General features: G+C 42.8%; 1 protein-coding gene and 1 long non-coding RNA gene across 4 annotated transcripts in view; one reads left to right on the top strand and one right to left on the bottom strand.

Moving 5' to 3' along the window:
• The window catches only part of raskol (Ras GTPase-activating protein raskol), a 199,175-nt gene that overhangs the window by 17,379 nt on the left and 157,048 nt on the right, over window positions 1–24,748 (top strand). For 2 of the 3 annotated variants that reach the window (XM_075699424.1, XM_075699459.1), the window contains exon 4: window positions 13,170–13,220. The exons of the other annotated variant lie outside the window; for it this stretch is intronic. In XM_075699424.1, coding sequence (XP_075555539.1) covers window positions 13,170–13,220 — 51 coding nt within the window. The remainder of the gene's footprint in view (window positions 1–13,169; window positions 13,221–24,748) is intronic. 3 annotated transcript variants of the gene reach the window in all.
• On the bottom strand, window positions 12,358–24,746 carry LOC142588043 (uncharacterized). The gene is made up of 3 exons (XR_012829659.1): window positions 24,606–24,746; window positions 16,550–16,617; window positions 12,358–12,554 (listed from the first exon to the last, which is right to left on the bottom strand). It is a non-coding gene; the product is annotated as an uncharacterized LOC142588043 (long non-coding RNA).

Raw genomic sequence — 24,748 nt, 5'->3', positions numbered from 1 at the left:
GGAGACTTATCAATTAATCCTGCATCGTATCTGTTCAGTACAACGTCTAGGCTTACTCGACACCATCATCCGAATTCACTAACACCTTATTTTGCATGGACAGATGTATTCAAGTATTCTTTTTTTCCCCGAACTATAACAGACTGGAATAATTCGTTGTTGCCTGTTTCAATTGATTGACTCATTGTATTACTGTTGTGTCTTACCACCTTACTTGATTGAATAATGCATTGTAATATTGTTGTGTTTAACCACCCTGCTTGGACCTGTTTTAGGTCTGCAGTATGAAATAAATAAAAATAAAAAAATAAAATAAATATGGTACACCAAGGGCATTTTCACCTCTCCAGAAAACAAAGCTTTCTGCATTTGTGTCCTCGAGGCTGTGTCAGAAATTGGTAACTCTGTGTGCTGTTGACCTTCTTCCTTTGTTTGCATCACTACAATTCATGCCATCACAAAAGAAATCCGTACATACTTTGTACACCGAGACCTAGCAGTGATAAATAATGAGAGCTGAAAGCCACAATCACATTGTGATAGCAACACAAAAGTCAGCCATTGGCTGAAAACAGCAAGACAGTCACATATTGCTGTCTGCCGAGGCACTGAGCAAATGCTCCGCAAGTCTGAGTTATGCATAGATTTCATTTATCTTTGGTTCAAAATTGCCCTCGTAAGTTTTCATCAACACATTATTGAATGTCTATTTTGCACACTTTTGTCTCACATGCACGCAATCAGTTGTGTGGATGGCATTTTCAATGCTTGAAGTTCAGAAATGTTACTTACAAAATTTGAACTGTCTAAAACTACGGCAAAAAACTGATTGTGCCATGTGCCCAACACTTCTCCTTCAGAGTCTTGTCTGTTTCACAGACAAAATTTAGCCATTGGTGGTGGTGTTCGTTATACTGTCTGATGCCATGTGACAGCTGTATGGTGCCTATAGGTTAGAAAATTGCTATTTATGTTACTGATATTATTACCCACATAATAATACAGGGTCCTCTAAGTCAAATTATCAGATGATGGTAACTCATCTTTGCATAGGGAAACATATACTTGTGTGTGTGCATGCGTGTGTGTGTGTGCGTGTGTGTTTACTACGTGATTTGCAATACATCTTGCTTGTGATACTGTGGACATGTGTCGTCTGTAATAAGGCCAGTCATAATGATTGAGCATCGATAGAACTTCAGGACGCGTAATTATTGAACACTTGAGAATGAATGAAACACAATGTTAGTGAGCGCATGTATCTCGGTGCCATCTGCACTGTGTGCAGAAAAAAAAAAACCCTAATTTGAACATAATCTGACTGAAAGGTATGACTATGAATGAGCTCCTACCACGTTTTGACCTCTGCCGAAGCTGCGTGTGTACATATCACCACTGAGAGTGCCCAAATGGCAAACTTCTGAAATTATCGTGTTTTAATGCAGATCTCACGGGTCTTAAGTAAAACTAAACTTTGTTTTTTTCTTCTTTATTGTTATACTCACCTTTACGGCATGGATTTCATGCTGTGATGATGTACATAAACATGAAAAAGTTGGGTCTTTTAAAGCTGGGAGCAGCAAAGGAAGCCAGCAGACACAACAAAGTTACCACGTAGCAGATTATGTACTTTTGTACAATTTTGCTTTGTACATTCACATGACCTTGACTAATAATTAAAATTAAATTATGGTGTTTAACATACCTAAGCTGCACAGCAGCTTATGGGGGACACTGTAAGGAAAGACTCCAGATTAATTTTGACCACCTGGGATATCTTACCGTACTCCTAAAACACGGTAACAAGTGTTTCTGCATTCCTCCCTCATCTGAATTTAGGCGCTGCCACTTGGTACGGCTCCACTGAGTCGCCCTGATGTGTATGGCTGATAGCTGTAGACGAAGTTCATCTTGTATATCGTTTAAAGCTACAGTGTAAATGGGGCGTAAATGAGTACCTTCACAACAATGGAATAAAAATTTTTGTCCGAAGACCAGTCCTTTAAGCGAAGTATCATTTCAGCGCTGTGAAAATGTGCATCATGTGTGATAAAATGTTCGCTTTCGAAGAATAATAAATTGTTGTGGCTGTTTGATCTACAGAAAAGGCACAGTCTTGTGAAATCACTACATACCAACTTAGGGGACCATGCACTCGGCAACCATGCTATGTTGTGCTGGCAAAACGAGGATGATTATACTTTCTAAGCACGGTTCGTAGATGCTGTAACTTCAAAAAATAGCAATATGCCAGAATTACAATCGCGGCATTTGATATATAAGCAGTGCTCTTATGCAGAGAGAACAGGTCGCATGAACGTTTTCTGCCAACCAGCAGCCCCCGTTGAAGGCGCGGCAGATGGGAGGGGCACTCACAGTGTTGTCATGCTGTTTGCAGACAGTGACAGGTCTATCGACTGTGTCACATGGTGTGTTCATCTTCCTTTCCCTCTGACTGCGAAATTAGCATACTGAGTGTCAAAGTTGATGGTGAATATTTTGGAACATAAACACCTTTGAAGTGTCAAATCAAAGGGACTTGTCCTCGAATACAATTGCTTTCAAATGTTTAACATAAACATACATCATAATACGAAATTCAAAAAAGGTAAAAGTCTCCCACTTTTTTTCTTGAACTTCATTTCAGTGTCAGCCTTCTTTCCATTATTTCAAAAATGTGTTTATACGCCGTGTTTGTTTAAGCATTTGCTGTGTGTAGATGACATACAGCTGGCCAGAAATGTGCTTTCTTCTTCTTCTTCATTACTGCAGGTTTCAAAGCCTAACTTCAGTGATTTACATGCTGGCTGTACTTGTTCGCAAAGATTGTGTCTGCCAAAGCACATAAACCACCGGCGCAAGCAGCATTTGCTTAGCTAAAATGGCGTTTTTATTAAAATTACTGACAGTTTCACTTTGTGGACCCAGTATTCTTTTTATTTATTTTTTTAATACTGTCTGTCACTTCTGATTTATGTTTTCTTTTTTCTTTTTTTAAGGAAAGAAGTGACATAGCGAAATTAGATTTCTGAAAAAATGTCACGTCTCGGCACATATTTGCACATGTTATATGCAACTAGTGGGTTGGCATGATGGGTATTCATTCAGCTTTCTGCAATATGAGGCACAAATCTTGCATCTATGGTAGATCAGCTCCTTTTGAGAACCTGCTGATGCTGCAGACTAATACAATGAAATGAAGGCAACTTGAAATCTCTTAATTCGAATTAATGCATAATTATAACTTATCAGTTGGTCCCGTTAGCGTTGCAAGTTAAAACAATCAAGATCGGTGACTGCTTCGAACATGAACGGTTTATTCAAGAAGTAATGTAGCGCGCGCTCGTAACAAGGAGCTGTTCTCTTGCTCTTCGTCTTCGAGTGACTTGATGATATTTTACAGGCTCCTGCTCACCGAACTTGCACTGAGGTAAGCTTTGGTGGGCTATTTGAAGCACCTCTTTAAGAAGGTAGATGTTCCCAGATCTTCTGAGAAATACTTTGTTGCCTGTCCGAAGCAGACAAGCTCTTGTTATTCCGTCACATCCAGGGTAACTTTTTTTCAATTTGCCACACTGTCCAAATGTTCTTGGACCCCGATCTTCAGTTAACACCACATTGCATTTGAACAGTGGTTTCACTTGTCGCGTGTTGGCTTTGACAGTAGCTCCTGTTTCCTTGAGATATTCACGATGCCATCTCTTCCACCAAGCTTTCATAAGTTTGCATCTACTTCGCCATGCTTCTTCAACTTCTCCGTTGTATGGCCCTGTTTGTCTGTCTTGAAGCTGTTGCCATCTGCCTATGATGTCTGCAGGCGTCAATGGCATGGGCTCATTAGGTTTGCCATGCACGTAAGTTAATGGTCGCTTGTTAAGCGCTCTTTCAACTTATGCTACAATTGTGCGTAGCTCCTCGACTGAAGTTGTTTTTCTTTTTTTGAAATGATTTTTCGCATCAATGTCTTCAGGCTTCGTATGAGGCGCTCGTAAAATCCTCCCCACCACAGTGTGCACTTGGCTATTGTTTTCCATTGTATTTGGTATATACTGCAGTAATCCTTCACCCATTCGTGCCCAACAGCTTCAAGCATTCCATTTATTTATTTCTCGGCCTTTGTAAAGTTCCTGGCATTGTCTGAGTAGATTATGGCAGATATACTCCATCGTGCAGTGAATCTCCGGAAAGCTTGTAAAAAACTGGATGTCGACATGTCGTTAGTCATCTCCAAGTGTATTCCTCTCGCTACTGTGCAGGTGAAAATCACTACATATTGTTTTACAATCTCGTATTTGTTTTTTGCGTAAAGTGTTCCGGTGAAGTCAACTCCCGTGACTTGTAATGGACCTGATTCGTTAACTCTGTCCGCTGGGAGGGGAGGCGCAGTTTGAGTGGCCAGTCTTGTGTTATGCCTCTTGCAGACTATGCATTTCTTTAAAACTCTTTTTACAGCTTGGTGACCTTGCAATGTCCAGAATTTAGCCTGCAGTTGTTCTAGTGTTGCTTGAACTTCGCCGTGCGATATTATTTGATGAACGTGACGTATCAGTAGTTCCATGAGATACCCGTCCTTTCGAAGTACGATGGCGTGCCGGCTTGCTCCTTGGCTGTAGTGCAAGTGTCCTTTCTGTTTTATAAGTCCTTGGCTGTCACAGTAGACTTCCTGCCCATTTATTTTAAAGGATTTAGCCCTTGAATTAGCATTGCCACTTGTTTGCCTGAGTAGTACTTGTGTTTGTCATATCCAGTATGTCTCTGCAGTTAGAATCTCTTTTCCTGTTATGCATTCTTAAATTCGTTATTATTTTCATTATTAATGGCCTCTTGTGATGTTCTTTTCTTTCATTGTCTATGAATCTGAATACCCATGCTGCTACTCTTAGGAGCTGCCCATCTTATAAATAATTTTTTATTTCCTAACAGAAGATACTGCCAAAGCTGAATTCGAAAGAAAATTGAGTATACATGAAAATAATGACGATGTTGTCTACAATAGAGTTCAAATCCAACTGTACAGGCTTTTGAATTCTGAACGCTATTGTAGACAAGATCGTCATTATCTTCATGACATACTCTATTATTCTTTCAAATTCAGCTTCGGCATTATCTTCTGTTAGAAATTTAGCCATTTGTTTGTTGGCGCTCTTATGGCTTTCTCTTATTTCCTTAATCTGTGCCTGCGTTGTGAGCTGTTCTCTGCTAGCTCCATCATTAATTTGCTGTTTGGCTGCGTTGATGAGCTGCATGGTCCAGGAGTGAAGCACTTTCCTTTTCTTCGTTACTACTTCTTTGCTCATTTCTAGGTGGGCAACAATGACGCCTTACGTGTGAGTCAGCCGTTCTGATGCTTATGGTTTTCACTTCGACCTCATCACTCGATCCAGGTCGATCTGCACTTCCACCGCCATTTCCTTCTCTGCTGCTTCTTTGCAGGTTGACCTTCCTTGTGGACGGGGAGTTAGTATCCTGGTCACAGCACCATTGTTAAAATTATAGAGGCCAGTGACTGCTTCAAACATGAATGGTTTATTGAAGAAGTAAAGTAGCAAGCACTGGGGACGAGGAGCTGTTCTCTTGCCCTTTGACTTCAAGTGCCTTGATTATGATATTTTACATTGCATGTATTTGAATAGGGAAATACTCCCGTAAATTTGAACTCTTAGAACCCCGCAACAATTATTTCCAACAAAATTACTAACTCCGACGGACTGCCTTTTCGACAAACCCAAGCCAAAGGGCAAAATGTCCAATGCGTCACTACCTACCATAATGATACGTACTGTAGTAATTGAGCCAAGCTTTGCATCCCGCATTAGGCCCACAGCACATGCACAGCCTCTCCAAAAAAACGGAGTAAAATGCTGCCCAATCAACATTATAGCCTACCGTCATCATGTGTCATACTTCAGCAGATAAGCAAATAAATGATGGAATGAAAAATTGGGCTTCTAGGGCATTCTACATCGCCAACAGATTACCAGGACTAAATGCTGTGGTTCCATCTGATAGGCACGTAGTCCTTGGAACATACCAGTGCGATTGCCTTTCTCTTTGCATTCCCCGCTCGAATTAGCCCCATTCACTCAATGACCCATACATACCTGCCAACTCTCCCGATTTGTCCGGGAGACTCCCCAATTCTGACCCCTTGTACGAACATTGGCCACCCTGGTGCAGTACTTGGTACTTGGCCACAACCTCCTATATGAATACGACAATCAAACCCCGGCCCTCAGTCCCCAGCAGCTGCGAAGCAACTGACCATGGCGGCGGTCAGACCTGTGAAGCAGCAGAGGGTGCTAAGAAGCACATGACCGGGGTAGTTGGAGAAGTATGGGAGAGGCCTTTGCCCTGCAGTGGATGTAGCCAGGATGATGATGATGATGATGATGATGTACGAACATGGCTATAAATCTCCCGAGAAACTGACCCAACCCTACCACAAAAAAAAAAAAAAGAAAAAAAAACAATTCTGCAGATCCCACGCACGGTGGGAATCATCGTAAGCAAAGCTTTCTGTGCTGTTTCTGTGCTGTTTCTGTGCTTGTAGAGAGGTAAACGATGCAGTTTCTGGAATTCTTTTGTGGGGGAGCATGGATAATTACAGTTGTCCAAGAGACTGATGTGGCGCTGCCGAGGCAGCTCCAGAGGGCATTGTGTACATGAGACACGATGGAAAAGTCTAAACAAATTTCTCACATCGCCTTTCCTCTCTGTCATGCTCCTTCCATGTATATACAAGCTCTGAACCACCCTCCGATGCGGCATGCAAAACAGCAGCAGCAGCAGTGGAAAAGTCAAAGGAAAGGGCAAAGAAAGCTTCGCTTTTTAAAACTGTGTCATGCAGCACAGTCACATAATATTTGCCATTATAGTCTAGGTAGATAGATGTTTGTGTGTGGTCACTGTAGGCCTAAATGTGTTCGCTTCAGATTGAGACCTGCGTTGAGTGCGTGAGGCTAAGGTCTAATATGCATTGCATAATGGTTTTTTTTTTTTATCACCTTCGCCACAATACAAGTCTGTTATGTGGTGAAGCATACAAGAGTGGAAAGGGGTCACTGTCACAGGACATAGTACATGTCCCTTAAAAAGTCCTTGAAACACTTTTTGAACATAGTAAGAAAACATTGCTGATCTGTAAAAAAAGGTTCCTGCGAACGTGTCAAAAAACGGCGAAAAATTTCTTGCTCTTGCTTTCACAATATAATCATGCAGCGTCATCACTAGCAGCTGGACCCACCAACAGCTATTGGCTGTTTTCATGATTGCGAGAACATTCTCAGTAATACTATCATTGCTAATTTTGGGTTAAAGAAATCAAAATGCCATCTCAGTAAGACAGAAAAAACATTTCATCTTTGCATTGCCAATCTACACAGGACAGTTGCACGTAGCTGCACCTGCTGTGCATGGCCTCCTAGCTAGCAGAGGCGTGCTTTGTAGCTTAGTCTACCGCAGCCGTGACAGAGTGCCGCAACAAACCCTCTCGCTGCCAAGACACTAAACTTTTGGGCTGATTTTTGCCCCCTTGACTTCTCCCCTGTGTTAATTCCAGTGGGCTAGTGGAGACGAAAGGAGAAAAAAAGCCGTACATCAGTGTGATAACTTCACTTATACTTGAAGGATGTGAAAAAATTTCCCGGCATGAGATTTGTGAGACCTTTAATAGCGAGGCCATTCTATGATTAATTGGATAAGTGTTTCAGGGCCCCTTTAATTATATACGCAAGCATGCACAGTCTCTGATCAGAATACGAGCACCATGACATCTAATAAAACTGTACTGGCAACCATTCAGAGCTGTTCCTGATGTTGCTGTGGCCCAGAGGGAAAGAAATAGCAACAATCTTGGTTCACCCTGTCCCCCCTCCCCTTCTCCGCAAATCTCCTGAATTTGTGGTCCTTAGGTTGGCAGTTATGCCTATGATTTCTGAGGCAGTACTTACAAAAATGTATGGTACAGTCGCTGACTGATAATTCACATAACTTCGCAGAAATTTCAACCACCTTACAGTGTGCCGCTCAAAAATTTAGACTTTTGCTGTTCCACCTGCATGACCACGTGCTCATTCGACCACCAAGTCAAGCAGAAAAACCTATATTTTGATACGTCGCCAGCACCTCTTTGAAACCGAAAGTATAGTAGCCTTTTCACCTAGTCAAAGTGATGATTTGGACAAGTTGGTCATGCATTTCCAAAATGTTTTTTGTGTGAGAAGACACGGAAAAAGAAAGGGGGGTACAGGATACACAGGTCGCTACTTACAGCTCATTTATTTCGAAACAGAGCATGCGCTGATGTACGAGACACATTATGGTATGTGCATATTCAGTGCACACTATTCTCCAGGTAAGCAATTTCTTTTTTAGAAAGCGAGAGAGAAGGCATGCTTACACAATTCTCATCTAACTGTCTTATTGCTGTGGCTTTGATGATTTGCCTAGTGTATCGGTCCTTGCTCCGGCCTATTGTTGAACATGCAATTAAATTCGGCTTGTAAAGGTAATCCCTGCAGTGAAAGGCAAGAAGACTGTCGTTTTTTCTTTGAACTTTATAGTTGTGGTGTTTCTGATATTCATTAAGGCACCACCCTGTTTGACCAATGTAACTTTTTCCCCACCAGTGTGGGATCTCATAGATCATAGCCTCAGGTCATAGATCAGTTTTCGTTAGACGTATCCATCTTTATGTTTTGTGGTGTATCCTGAGGGCCTCTCATTGCAGGGATCTATCATCTTGCACAGGCGTGAAAGTTTCATGGGTGCCAAAAACAGCACTTTTACTCTGGCTTGTTGCCTGACCCTTTTTAGATTGTGTGACAGCCAATGAATACAGGGCAACACAACCACCTTCTACCTTTCTTTGTTAGATAGTTGTCTGTCATTCGGAATACCAGCGCGGCTGTTCATGACTCGTTTCAGCATCCTTTCAGCTACGGGCACGAGCACATGTTCTGGAAAACCTGCTTGCTTGAGAGTCTCTGTCTGCTTCGAACAGGAAATGTCAAGCATATGGCGACATGACTTTTTCAGCATATTCTTACTTACTCCTACCCAGCGGAAAGTGATATACTCAGCGGGGTATGGTCTGGTGTTTTTTTGGTTTCGTAGACAAATCTAATTTATTATATCCATTAGAAGGACAATTTTTCTTTGTTGAAACAAGGTTTTAAATACATGGATCTCTATGGGAATTTCAAGGGGAATTTCATTTGTATTGTTATATCTATTATTTTTTTATATCCCGTTTTCTTATAATGAGGTTCGAGTGTATATGCGTGTGGCAACGCGTTGGCCAGCTTTTCTGGCCACTTGTAGGACAGAGTTATTTTCTGATGATTTCAATATTTCGGACCCCATTTATTGAGGAATTTAGGTGGTCTCCACTGAATCTAAATTATCGGTCGGTGACTGTATTGCACTCTGTACTGCACACGTTATCAAGTGTGATATTCAAAGGTGCTCTCTTTTGTTAGAACTCTCTTTTATTTGAATAATTTTCTTGTCCCCTTGGAGTTCAAATTAATGAGGTTCTGCTGTATATAAGGTAAATAAAAAGGATATAACTCTGGAAGACTTATCAAGAGCTTAATGTGCAATAATACCTGGACGATTGCATTCCATATATTCCCCGCTTGTAATTTTAAAATGTTCAACACAAGTTAAATTGCTGGGCCTATTAACTTTTGGGATGCTTAGGTACATTATGTTCTCCTGCATTCAGAGCAGCTGATTGGTGTTTTTTCAGAACATCACAGTATTTTCTGCGACCATGAGTAGTCTAACTGAGAAGTAGCTGGGTGTGCCTAATACGACACACATTCAAACTTCACTTTGACAAATTTCAGAGAATGTAAAAAAAATGTGTCTGCTCAAGTAATGCTCATACACATACAACTGAACACCTGCGCTTGCTGTCATTGCGGAGTTGTAATAGTTCTTTAAGTTGAATAGTTTTTTTATTTATGTTTGACCAAGGGGTACGAAACCATATTTTATGCTCGAAGTGACCTTTGATTGCATGTTGCAACCCTTGAATGCAAAACCTAAAGGAGCCTGCTACACTTTATTTGCTGGGCTAGTGAATCTACAAAATGTTAGTGAATCCCACTGTCATGAACTCAAAAGTCAAATGTTACAATTTGGAACTCAGCATAGAACACCCATTCTTAATAAAAAGGTGGTTTATTTTATCCCATAAACATTTCAAGTTCTTCCCACGTAATGGCTGGCCCACTGGCATATCTCTACAAAGGTGACTGTTAGAAGGCGTCTCTTTTTTTTTTTTTTTTCACAGATCATTAACAGTCATTACCAACTCATGAACAGCAGGAGCCACAGTGAATATAGCTTCAAAAGAAAGCAAACACCTAAAGAACAGAAACAAATGCAAAGCAGCACCGGAAACAGTCTTAATGGGCCTGTCAGGTTGCATAGATAAAACCAACTGTAGCCAGTTTAATTATGCAAGAAAAAGAAAGCTAGCAAGATCAGGCACCATTGGGCCCAGCATTACCCTTGCTAGCAGAGTGTCATATGCAACAAATGACGAACTAAGAAAAGCCTCAGAAGTTCATAAGGCAAGTGCTGGTGCTTGATAATTTATTGAATGTAGTACCAAATTCTTTAGAAAATACAGACTGAACACGTTGCATGCAAAAGTATGTGTTTGCAGCAACGTGTTCAATGGCTTTTTTGGCTACTTCTGGGATAAACATACTTGATTTCTGGCAAATCAATTATTTCAGACTACCCGCCGTGGTTGCTCAGTGGCTATGGTGTTGAGCTGCTGAGCACAAGGTCGCAGGATCGAATCCCGGCCACGGCGGCCGCATTTCGATGGGGGCGAAATGCGAAAACACCCGTGTACTTAGATTTAGGTGCATGTTAAAGAACCCCAGGTGGTCGAAATTTCCAGAGTCCTCCACTACGGCGTGCCTCATAATCGGAAAGTGGTTTTGGCACGTAAAACCCCATAATTTAATTTTTTTTATTATTTCAGACTGATTATTCTCACTTTCAGGTTGTCTCCAAGTCTGTATTATTGGTCATTGACTGTATACTTTGTCCCATTTTACAGTGTTTCATGAAATGCACCCTTATGATACCACAGATACAACTACAGTCACGACCTTCCTAGTACTCCACATGTTTTTCAAACAGAATAAGAGAATCATACTTCATAATTTTCAGCTCACACCCATGCATCTAAGTGGCCACAGACAGGCTTCTACACGTTTGCATTCAGTACTTCAACGTTGTGTCTGTCAGCTAGTTGTGCCATGGCGCTAATGTTTGGCAGCATGAAGTCTGTTAATTTGCACTGCAAGAAGATGGCAACAGTGACTTGGGTTATATTCTGCGCAGTCAAAGAAAGCTACGCTACACAGGCACAGATTCCTTTTAGTGCTCTCTTGAAAATTCTGTGAGAAGTCTATACAAAGTGTTTCACATAATTTGTGCCAAGGATTTAATATGGTTAGCCCAGCTGAATGAAACCAATGGCATATAGTTTTCCATCAAGTGGCTCTCCTTAGAGTATTCTTTATATTCTGCTTAATTAATTAACGAAGATGAATTATGCAAAATGTTTAATATTCACTTTAGGGCCAAGTGTGTTTTGTTGTGTTGTCGAGGAGATTCAAAAACGACCGATCCAATTTTTTGTGGCAACATACATGCTGCATGGTGATTTTTTTCAGCGTTTAAAGACAGCCCACGAAATATGAAATAAAACCATGTGAATGCGATCGTGCGCTATTGTATTGCAGTGCTCTCAACCATGAATCGAGCCTATCGCTTATCAGGGACGACGGCGCTTCCTCTCCATGTGCCGCCGCCAAAGATGCTGACACACTGTGGAGCTGATGCCTAAAGCCGTGGCCGCTCACATCGCAGCAATCCACGTACACGGTTCTTTCTCATTAACCGCGACTGAGAACACTGCAATACGATAGCACATGAGCATAGTCACATGGCTTTATTTTATATTTCACTGCCTTTCTTTGAACACCAAAAAAAATCACCACGCAGCATGTATGTTGCCACAAAAAGTTGGATTGGTCGTTTCTTAACCACCTCTACAATGCAACAAAACCCACTTGGGCCTGAAGCGAATATTAAACATTTTGCAGAATTCATCTTGGTTAATTAACTAATCAAGCCAAATATTAAGAAAAATACTCTAAGGAGCACCACATGACGACAAACCATATGCCGTTGGTTTCATTCAGCTGCGGCTGACCACTTTTTTAAAATCCTTGGCACAAGTTACGTGAAACACCCTGTATATTGTTTGATCTGTGACGCTCATACTGTTGACAGGTTTTCCTTGTAAAATTTTTATTATTCCCTGTTACACTTGTTGAATGAAAGTGATATTGATGTGAAGTAGCTGACACGTCAGAGATTGGATGCCATTGGTACCCTTTATGCAAAATATTTGAAAATGTTCACATGCTTGTCGCACCCTCCTTCATGATGCACATAACATCTTCCATACATTAGGCAGGCTTCTCTAAAAAGCAAGACTGAAAAACAATTCTTGTGCTCTGAAAAAGAAAAAGAAATATAGAATTGGTGGCTACATGCATGTAACAAGCACTACTTTAAAAACACTAACTCACTTTAATTTTTCTTTTCCCATGTTCTGAAAACTACATAGCTTTGCAGTCTACTAGTATAGAGAGCTAATGAAACAATTAAGGGCTTAAAGTTGTTCTTTTCCTTTTTTTTTTCATTCTTTTATTGTACTTGGTGTGGCATCAGAGGAACTGACCTCATAATAAATTAATAATTTCTAAGTTTTCATGGAAGAAACTGTGTGCCAAACATGCCTTTTATTTCATGTGTCAACCATTGGTTTAATGTCAACCTGTTTAAATTTACACTCGCTGCCCTACTTGTCACCTATATTCAGACTGTAATACATGTAGCAAGCTGAGTTTAATACACATGTTCTTCAGCACTCATTCTTTTTCTTTATTCACATCTGCTTAGTGCACAACACCTTCCACTGAATATAGCTCTGCCTAGCATATGTTAATGAACTTCAAAGTGCCTTCAGCTAGCTAGATTCAAGGAATCGAAGATCCTTTAGCCTCTATATACTATTCATTGACTGCATTCACTAAATTTCTTATGTTGTTGTTCTTACTTTTGTGCAGTTCAGATAAAACGGACGTTCAGGTCTACTAAAGCTGTTTGTGTTGGAATAGGTATGTTATTTCTTGTCATTTACAATACTCAATATAGTAGTTGCAGTGAGTTATCTATCTACAGTGACTTAGCAGATCAAGCGTTGCACTGCTGAGCATGAAATTGTAGTTTCGATTCCTATTTCATAAAGGGTAAATACAAAATTAGTGCCGCAGTAGCATTTTACAGTGTGAGAATCGCAGCAGGCCTAGTTAATCTCGAGCCCACTGTAGTGACATCGCAGTTGTAGTACACTGTGTACGAATGTGTTTTTTGCAGAACTCCATTAAACTGAAAGGCTTAGTTATACAAATGTGAAACATATAGGGACGCCAAAATGCAGTATTCAGTCTGGCTGTAATAGTCAATTGCATGTCTGTAATTGCAAATAGGTCAGTCTGACCATGAGCAGAAGCTTGGTCAGCCAAAAAGGACGCAAAAATGAAAAGCAAACGGCAACACCACTTTGGCACTGCCTTGGTGTCACAGATTTAACAGCGTCTACTCGGTGCTAATTAATTGTATATCAATGAAAAAAAATGTCACATCTAACTATAAAGTAATCAAGCATTCAACCTAGCAACTTTTGCAGCCTTTTCTAAACAGAAAGGGTCCAGTACGTTAAAATGCCACAAAATCCATGATGACACTGATGTCACTTATTCTGCAGTTCGTGCATGAAATTAAGGGAAGAAACGTTGCATCTTTGTTTTTTCCTCCATCACTAAACGTTTTTCTGCCAAAGAAACACGGGCAAAGTACAGAAAGACTAATTTACAAGTTTAAATTTATTTAGGAAATAACATACATACGTATTTAGGAAATAACATAATACATATTTATATTTATAATAATAAAATAAACATAATAACATATTTAGAATATAACCACACACTAATCATATACAATAAGTACCACATACTTATTGCTTAAAATTGCAGTTGATATATTATAAGCCTTTGCACTTTATTCTGTGCATATTACAAAGTAAAAAAAAAAAGTCCACGCTAACGAGTGGTGCTCACGTCCCTCAATGCATGGCGGCACACATGATTGCTGTTGTACGCGAGTGAAATTCTGAGCACACATGTGAGCTGAAATCCTTCATTCCAGCTCGCTCAGGTCTTGGAGAGATGACATGCTTGGCAAATTAAAAGTGCACGCATGGCTACAGTCAAACCCTTGACCTTTGGTGGTAGTCGAATCCACAACCTTTGGTGTTAATTAAGGCAAAGTTAATTATGGCACTTGAAGCAATCGAACCCATGGCCTGTGGGTTTTAATTAAGGCAAAGTTAATTAAGACACCATTTATTAAGGTAGACTTAATTGAGGCACTCGAGCCCACAACTTTTGGTGGGAGTGAAACCCTCCACCTTTGGTGAGAGTCGAACTCACGAGCTTTGGTATTAATTAAGGCGAAGTTAACCAAGGCACTCGAACCCACGACACAACATGGAGATATGGGCAAACTGGCCATATCTCCAAGTTGGATTCCAATTGTCATCGTTAAGAATGAGAGTCACACCCACTACCTTTTGTGAAACTTTGAAACATTATTTCGCATTTTCCTTTCTACAGCAAAAGAAAATGCAAGGGCAGGAACAAAAAGCTGCACAATCACAGCTTGATGGGGTTCCTGTCCCCTGTCTATTGATTAAGGTGAAGTTAGGTAATACATGGTTAATTAAGTTACAGTTAATTAAGGTACTCGAACCCACGACTTTTGGTGGGAGTTGAACCCGCGTGCTGTTAATTAGGGTGAAAATTAAGGCACTCAAACCCACAACCTTTGGTGGAAGAAAACAAGTATAATAGGAAGTAACAATGCATTAGAATGAAAATGTCAAGTAAATTTAATGAATTTCTTGTGAGCGGTCAAATTTTTGCCTTCATCCTCTTTAGTGTATGCTAAAGTCACTGTGACTTTTTGATAAGGCACTTTTCTTTTTCTCAACATGCCTTTTGTGGACAGCAAGGAACAATAAGCTGCAATAGCCGCAGTGGTGCTGCGCGTCTCAGATCATCCTGTTGAATTGTGCCGTGCCTGCATTCAATGCATGTGTGAGTAACATATAGCAACTGCATTGCATGAGCAACCAGATAATTTATATGTGCAGTAACTGCTGCATGTTGCAAGCTTAATGCTGATGACATAGCATCGGTTTCATGCTTAGTTTCATCAGTATTCGTGATGCAACTGAACCATTATGCATTGCATTTTAGTATTAGTAGACTGAGCTCATGGCAAGCTTCACTGTGCTGCTGCTGCCACAAAGAATAGTGGTTGTGGCCACCCTTAGCAGACTTAGGTCCAAATTCTGAAACCTGCCTTACCTTACTAAGGACGCCTTCATTGCAGTTAGGCCACCCTCACGTCAATTCTGAAAGCTTCCTTTTTGAAGCATGCTTAGTAGAGGTTTCCTTGGCACTCCCTTACCATAAGGTAACCCAGAAGCTACCTTTATGCTTCCTTTCCTTGCTTTTTTTGCACTAAGTAAGTTCCTCGGCAATGTCTTTCCTCGGTGATTTCACTGAACGAAAGCTTCTTCACAATGCTTGCCCACATGATGCTCGTTTGCGCATGTGCAATTATATTTTCCGGTGGCCGGCTTGCCGGTGAGAAGAAAACGGCGGCTCCAAGTTTGAGCAGATGGTAGCGTGCTTCAATGTGAAGTGCAAAGTACAAGCAAGCATTGTGTCCCTGGCCTCCAAGATACTGCACTATGTGCGCTCCTTGCCACATACGCCGCCAAATCTCTAGTCCATGTTGAACTAGTGCAGCCTCTTTTGTTAAGCCTACAGCAACAAAATATTAAGAATCGGTCTGAGGAACAGCGCCCAACTGTCACCAATTCTTTGCTGTCGAAGCATCATGACAAAAATCTAGAGCAACTGCAACTATCAGTTGAGAACGAAAGGGCGAAACAGCACAGGACGACAACTTAGTATACCCAAAGCAGCCAGCATCCCCGCGGGGTGTTCTTAAATGTGTTAGCCTTGAACGTTGATCAAGAAAAAGGGTATGCGTCTATATACTAACGATATAATGTAAGAAGGTATTTGACGAACTAACTTTTTTGCTGAATAAAGACATTTGGTGACACTTATGACAAATACCCTTGAACCCTGACACGTGGAATTCATTATTTACCTAACGAAAAGATTCCTTAAAAGTCTCTTTTTTTTCCATATTGATTCTTACCCTGGCAAACTAATTTAGCCTTTGAGATTAAAGGACGGGTGGGTGCACACAAGGAGATAAGGGAAGGACAAGCTTGTACACTAGAGAACACACATCTACACCAAAATGCACCCCCCATTGCAAAGAAAAATGTAATCTAACTTACTTGTAAAACTTGCACTGCAGCTTTCCTCTGTATTCAGCTCAAGGTTGCTTTAAGCCTAAGTGGAAAGACTGAGACGAGTACTGACATTATTACACTGCCAGGGCAGGTCTGAGCCTCCTGAAGCACCAGTTTTGGGAGGCCCAGTTTTCTTTCTTTAAATGTGCACTAAATTTGAGTAAATACAACATGTGCAGTCTTTAAAATAATACACAATGGTAGCTTGTTAGGCTAATTAGTGATGTTGCATAATTAAACAGTGTGAGAAGACACAATACATGAATAGACAAACATACACAGTGCTGACTTGCAACTGTGAGGCTTAGTTTTGAAGCATAAAATATATGAGCCATGTACACCTGCTTATTGTGAACTTGGCAACCTAGTGACTGACCACCTAGCTCTCCACTACAGCAAGTGTGGGTGCAGCCTGAAGTTTGAAGGTGTCTGTGTCAGTGACAAAAGGACAAACTCAAGCACAAGATAATTGAGACACATGAGATGGCTCATCTTTGTGTCCCGTCTGTCGGCCAACATTATGTGACCTTGTCTGATAAAGAACTGTCCTTCAAGAATAAGTAACATGGCTTCAAGGCTCTTTGTTAAGCTCCTTCGAAAAACAGTGAACATTTGCTTCTTTGAAACTCGTCAGCTTTTTTTGTCTGCTAACGCATATGTTTTCTCTCCCCCTTTGGCCTCCCTTAAATCTTTCCTGTTAACCTTGCTCTGGGTCTGCTATCTACTAAAAGCTAATTTTTCTCACTGAACAACACAAAACTTATTCAATGTTAACAGCACAATAAACTCAGATGAAGATAGATGCAAGAATGGCAAGAAAGAGGCACTGACTTTAAACTCTCGATTTATTTTTCTCACTGTCCCCTTTTGTAGCTAAAATGCTACGGCATGGCACATATTCTTCACCATACTCGAGAGAGCAACACTGAGAAAAAAAAAGGTGGGGAAGGAAAATCGCGAAGCAAAAGCCCTTTACCTCACACAGCTATTATAGTTTCAGCAGTGCCATTTCACAGTCAGTGAGGGCACTGTACAGCTAGGTGACACATCTTTCCTCATTCTTCTTTATAAGGAATGCCTCCATAATCTTGCATACCACAGGGTAATGGTGCCAGTAAAAACACTTGCAGCTACTTTTGCTGTGGCTGGTATATGCAGCTCTGGCAGTGCACTAGCAAATGCAAGTGCATTGCTGCCTTACTATTTTGTTCACTGAGGTTCTTTTTCAGATACCTCCCAGGCTGCAAAATGTAGATATGACTGCAGGAGAAGGGGATCTTGTATACAATGGTGCATGTGCACGGCACAAAGATGGTGGTATGTTCGTTGTGCAATGACCTCATGAGGTGCCACCTATGTGATTTAACCTTTAACCTTCTGCACCTTGCCTTAACCTTCAAACAATGTGGGAGGCCATGAACGTATGGCAATACTGCCTTCCTTTTACATGTGGAATCTGAGGTCGTAGTCTGTGAGGACCTAAGGAAGCCAAGTATCCGAAGTGGCTAATATGTGCAAGTTCCGAGAAGCTGTTAAAGCAATTGAAAGTGGAAAATTACAGCGCACAACACAGCAAACAATGTTGTGGCAAGGTACGGGTTGGAATTGGTTCATTCATCATGGAATAAGTTTGGCTGTATTAGTGCAGAAGTTTAAAGGCACATTCAGGCAGGTGGTGCCTCCTGAGGACATTGCACAAGAAAAACATACCACCATGTTCATGCCGTGCACATGCACCATCATATATGGTATTCCCTTTGCCTGATCATATTGTCACAATGCAGAACAGGACATGCAAACAAGCGACGATGACGAGGAAGTGCTATTGTTGCTGGGGCACTTCCGCCGCTATGTTCTAGTGTCAGCTGGTGCCTTCAGCATTTGCCTTGCATAAACAACATTTGTGCTTGTCTCCACCTCGCAACATTTTGGTCGAGGTTCTAGGTACCAATGCAGAGCTCTGCAGTGGTCGTCATGTGAGCCCTGACTCTATGATCGACAGCCAAAGCGCCACGATGACCGACCACCCACCTCTGATGCCGCAAACTCTGACCTCCATCGTGTTGCCCAGCCGAGACCCACGGACCTTCAATGGCACCGATGGTATGGACATTGAAGACTGGATTTTCTGGTATGAGTGTGTAAGCGAAAATAATCGGTGGGACACAACGCTAATGCTAGCAAATGTGATATTCTACCTCCGAGACACAGTGCTAGCACGGTACAAGACCCACAGACACGACATAACGAGTTGGGACATCTGCAAGCAGAACTTCTTGACCTCTTTGGAAAGCCCTTTGGCCATCAGCTGGCAGCAAAGAAGGAGCTATTGACCCATGCTAAAACGTCAACAGAACCTTACGTGGCATATATTCAAGATGTCCTCGTGCTCTGTCGTAAAGTTGACTAAGGCATAAACGAGACCGACATTATTAGCCGCATCCTGGAGGGCATAGCAGATTACACATTCAACCTCCTTATCTGCAAGAACTACGACCTGGTGGACGCGATCATCAAAGAGTGCCGCGATTTCAAACTGATGAAGATTCACTGCATTACACAGCAGTTCAACAGGTTACCAAATACAGCTTCGACGTCTTCATGTGAGGAACAGCCACATGGACCTTCCTCTGTCTGGGCAAGAAAATTTGACATGGTTAATTCGTTGCGAGCTCGAAGCCATGTCTCCCACTGTTCCTCATCAGCATTGCCCAGACAATGCATATTCTGTCTCGCTTATACAGGCCGTTTTCAGACAAGAGATGGAAAGTTTAGGCCTCCCATCTCTCTGCCCCACTCGTGATGCCGCTATCAGTCAGGACCGGCCTCGCCCAAACACTGCTTGCCCTGTAGAACACCGGACAATAGGCTGATTTGTTTCAATTGCTCGCATGTTGAACATATAGCTCGTCATTGCTGCAGTCGTTGGTCATCACCCCCTAGGTGGAGCTTCCAGTCCGACCGTCCAGATCAGGGTGCTCCCTGTTTCTCTGTGCGTCCTTCATCTACAAATACCGACAACATACCTACAACCTTCCAAACCAGCCGGTCACCGTCACCCCTGTCAGTCTCGTTCGCCGCAGGCCCGTCGCTCTTCTTCCCCTGCGTTTGTGCCGCAGGAAAACTAGACATCTGATGTCGACATTACAGATGTCTGTAATGAGTGCCGCCCTTTGCAAAAGACTCAGAAAGATTCTCACGCCTGCCGTATTGTGCACAGTACGCATTGCCGACGGCAATATGCCACCAGTTGTCGGCATGTGTACAGCACAAGTAGCGATTGCCGGCCATCAAACCACCGTCTTATTTATTGTATAAGAGTGCTGTCCCCATGACCTGATTTTGGGGCTGGACTTTCTTTCAACCCATTGTGCCATAATAGACTGCGCTGCTGGTGTCGTGCAGTTCTACCTTCATTCTGACTGCTACTTTGTTTCTGATCCACACCATCCTTTCCTGTGTTCTGCTAATTTGCCTGGTTGCTGCCTCAAGCCTCTACTACGGTACCTCGACCACATGTTCCTGATGGCAACTACGTCGTCTCTCCACTTGTCAACATTATTCTACAGCATGGCGTCACACTCCCAAGTACTGTTGTCGCCATTGTCGATCATTCTACTTGGCTTCCCGTTCTCAATTTTGGATCTGTTGCGCATGTTCTTCCCGGTAACATGACAGTGTAGTGGCTTGTCTGACACCTGTGAACGAGTACCAGATATCTCTGCTCATGCCCACTATTTCTGCCTTTGTCAGCCCTATCGTCGCATGTTCCTTTTCAGCTTTATCACCCTACCGTGACGTCGATAAAATGATTGCAACCGACCTATCACCAGCTCAAACTGTAGACCTTAGGTGCATACTGTTCAGTTACCGCAATATTTTTGATTTCTATGAGCACCCACTCAGCCAGACAGCCATAGCCACTCATCGGATTCACACTGGTGACACAAGTCCCATCCATTGTCGCCCCTACAGCGTATTTGCTGCAGTGCGCAGCATCATTCAAAGTGAAGTTAAGATGCTGAAGAACATCATCATCGAGCCTTCCACTAGCCCATGGGCCTTACCAGTTGTCGTGGTCAACACCTGAAGATCTTGTGCTGATTATCACCATCTGAATGAGATCACCAAAAAAGGATGTGTATCCATTGCCTCATATCGATGATGCACTTGACTGTCTACATAGGGCGAAATATTTTTCATCGATTGACCTCCACTCGGGTTACTGGCAGATCGCTGTTGATGAGAAGGATTGCGAGAAAACAGCTTTTATTACACGTTATGGACTTTTTCAATGCAGAGTCATGCACTTCAGGCTTTGCAATGCCCCAGCGACATTCAAGAGAATGATGGACACCCTTCTCTGAGGCTTGAAGTGGACCATCTGTCTGTGTTATCTCGATGACATAATCGTTTTTGCTCCAACGTTTGAAATGCACATTGAACGTCTCACGACTGTCCTTGCTATGTTTCAAGCTGCGAAACTTCAGCTCAACTCGTCGAAGTGTCACTTTGGTCGTGGTGAAATAACCATTCTCGGGCATGTTGTAAACGCCAATGGAATTCAACCTGACCTGGCCAAAATTCGAGCCATGCAAGAATTTCCTGTTCCATGCTCAGTTAAGGACATTCGCAGCTTCATAGGCTTAAGCTCATACTTTCGTCGCTTTGTTCAGAATTTTGCTGTCAATGCTTGCCCTCTCATCGTGCTTTTAAAGAACGATGTCGCTTTCGTGTGGAGACAGCGGCAGGCCGAAGCCTTCACAGCACTCATCAGACTCTTGACGAGCTCCCCAATTTTAGCCCATTTTAACCCTTCAGCACCCACTGAAATCCATACAGATGCTAGTGGTCACAGCATTGGTGCTGTTCTTGCCCAGATTCAGTGTGGTCAAGAGTGCGTTATTGCTTACACAAGCCATCTTCTGTCCATGGCTGAGTGCAACTATTCTATCACGGAACGAGTGCCTAGCGCTGGTTTGGGCAATAGTGAAGTTTCACCCATACCTATTTGGTTGCCATTTCTGTGTAATTTACCGACCACCATGCGCTCTGCCGGCTCTCCTCGTTGAAGGACCCTACAGGGCACCTTGGGCATTGCGCTTGCAAGAGTACACTTTCTCTGTAGTGTACAAATCCAGCCATTTACATCAGGACGTCGACTGCTTGTCCCGCCACCCTGTTCTCAGGCTTCAACATTTGCGATGAACAGCGCTGTAATCCCGTTCTGCGAACCATCATGGATTGGTTAAGCTGGCCAACTCCTGATCCTTTCCTTCGTCTATTCTGTATTTCTGGCAGAATCCTATACAAATGCAACTTGCACCCTGATGGTGCTGACCTATTGCTGGCCGTGCCGGGGCACCTTCAACGCACCATGCTTCAACAACTCCATGATGCGTCTATCGCTGGGCATCTCGGTGTTACTCGCACCACCTTTGACCGAGTTCGGCATCGTTTTTTCTGGCCCGACCTCTACCGCTCTGTGCACCAGTATGTGACTGCTTGCGACCTGTGCCAACACTGGAAGCCCACTCCCATGGCTCCAGCTGGGCTTTTACAACCCATCGATATTCCCACTGAGCCTTTCTTTCGTGTGGGACTCGACCTACTTGGCCCTTTTCCTTTCTCAACTAAGGGCAACAAATGAGTTGCGGTTGCAACCGATCATTCCACGCACTTCGCCACTACGGGAGCTCTGCCTACAAGTTGTGCCACTACAAGTTGTGCCACTATTTTCTGCTATGCAACGCCATCCTGCACCACGGTGCTCCACGTCAGTTCCTCACAAATCGTGGACGTTACTTCTTGTCAAAGGTCATTGGGGACATCTTCCGCCTATGTTCTACTGAGCATCAAATAGCCACTGCTTATCATCCGCAGACTAACAGTCTCACAGAGCGGCTAAACAGAACGCTTACTGACATTCTAGCTATGTACATTTCTCCAGGCCACCAGGACTGGGACGTCGCTCTGCCATATGTCGCCTTCGCTTACCATTCGTCCCGCCATGGCATTGCAGGTTACCCACTGTTTTATCTACTGTTTGTCCGTGATCCTGTTTTGCCCCAGGACACTATACTTCCCCAAGTCACACAGTCGCACACCGCTTATGCCAGCGATGCGATTTCTATGGCAGCACAGGCTCGTCAGATTGCCCACGCTTGCCTCACTTATTCCCAGGCTTCCCAGAAGTCCCATTGTGATACGCACCATAGGGACATGCAGTATTTACCTGGCTCCCTCATGCTCCTGTGGTCACCGTCTCGTTGTGCGGGCCTATCGGAAAAACTTCTGTCACGATATTCAGGTCCATATCGAATCCTACGACAGCTTTTGGATGTGACGTACGAGATTGCTCCCATCGTCGGTACAGCCAAGAACCGATGTTGTTCATGTCTCCCGTTTAAAGCTCTACGTGCGTGCCTTTGCCGGACCATAATCGCTTGTGCCGGGTCGCCGCACCAACCCATGCAGCGTAGTGTCACGATGCAGAACAGAACATGCAGACAAGAAACGATGATGAAGAAGTGCTGGTGTTGCTGGGGCTCTTCCGCTGCCATGTTCTAGTGCCTTCAGCATTTGCCTTGCATAAACAATGTTAGTGCTTGTCTCCACCACGCAACAATATCTACATCGGGCAGACCGAGAGGTGTCTGAACAAGTGCATCAGCAAGCACCAATACAATAACACACTTGTATTTGGCAGCGCACTGCTGGAGCTGTATGTGTGTATAGTTAGAGAAGCTGCAAGCATTATACCAGCATTAAAGTGGTGAAGTTGGGCGAGTTAGTATGCCTTTATAATGGTAACAGCGCCAACAAAACAACAACGAAGTGAAAGGACACAGGACGAGCGCTGTCCTGTGTCCTTTCACTCCATCGTCGTTTTGTTCGTGCTGTTACCATTAGGAATTATACCAACACATCGGCTCCGAGGCCTGTGATATTAAGGAGGTGGTGTTATTTATTTTAAAAATTAGGAAAGATGTATTGGCCAGTCATCCGTTGCCCTCATTGATTGCAAAATGGCATTGCTGGAACTATGATAGCCATGTGTTCTTATTTTTGTGGCCTTCCATTTTTTCTTTTCTGTCTTGCTCCCTTGTGCATGGCGATGAGCTCGCACGTTGCTGTTAGCTACAAAAAGGGACAGTGACACAAACAAATGGTCGGTTGAAAGCCAGCAATTTGCGTGTGTACACACTTCTTAGGTCTATCTCCGTTCCAGTTTATCGTGCGGTTATATTGTGCAAAGGTACATATGACTTTGCAGTAATCTTGCCTTTGATGGCCAGCAGGTACGGTCGGTGGGCATTAGAACCAAAATTACTGCAAAGTTGTAAAACTCATTTTCACTCAACACAACGTACACAAACGTATGCATGCACTGAAAGGATGCTGCTGCTTGTGGTTTCCTAGTTGTCAATGGGTAGCTCTTGGCTGCTGTCATTTATTCACTCAATTGACCTCGTCTTTTCCTAATCCACAGTTGGAGAGGGCTGAACAACGTCATTGTAAGCAGAAGGCTTATTCATATGCAGCAGTTGCTTTGACTTGGCATGCGCAATGTTCCTACTTCTTGCTTGATGCTACATTTTCATATAGTTCATGAAGATGTCCTCTGTTATATAAGAGTTTCATTGTGCTGTGCATGCGTAAGGTTCTCTACTGCTGGAGTGGCTTACTGAATTAAGTGCTACCACCGTGGTTAATAAGTGTAATCAGCAATGGAAAGCACGCTGCCATTTGGCATTTCATGCACGGTAGTACTGTTGCCCTGTTTGATTGTCATAACTGAAATGGCTTTCCCTTGTCAATGTTGTGGCTATCTGCCAGGTATATTTTGCTCGCCGCATACTTCCTAGAGTGTCAGACGCCTAGAAGCGCCATCGCATCGGTCGGCATTTATGATACAAGCGCTGCATTTCTCGCTTCTCACGTTGACAATTATCGCCTTTTAATGCCGTTATCTTAGTGCCGCGCCACATTTCCAGCAAACAGTAACGCTGAAAGTTGCAGCAGGCTGCCGCATTCGTACCTGTCATGAAACTTTGCTTGCAGGAAATAAGAAACGAAGATAAGCGAACAAAAAGTTGCAAAACAAAAAGTAGGGCAGGCAACCAGGCGCACCCCGTTCTCATGCGCCTTCCTTCTCTCCTCTAAGCAAATATGGCGGCGTCT

The sequence above is a fragment of the Dermacentor variabilis genome, chromosome 1 (assembly GCF_050947875.1).
Source record: "Dermacentor variabilis isolate Ectoservices chromosome 1, ASM5094787v1, whole genome shotgun sequence".
Taxonomy (NCBI): Eukaryota; Metazoa; Arthropoda; class Arachnida; order Ixodida; family Ixodidae; genus Dermacentor; species Dermacentor variabilis.
Note: the sequence above shows the minus strand (reverse complement) of the source record. Positions and strands in the feature narration are given on the sequence as shown.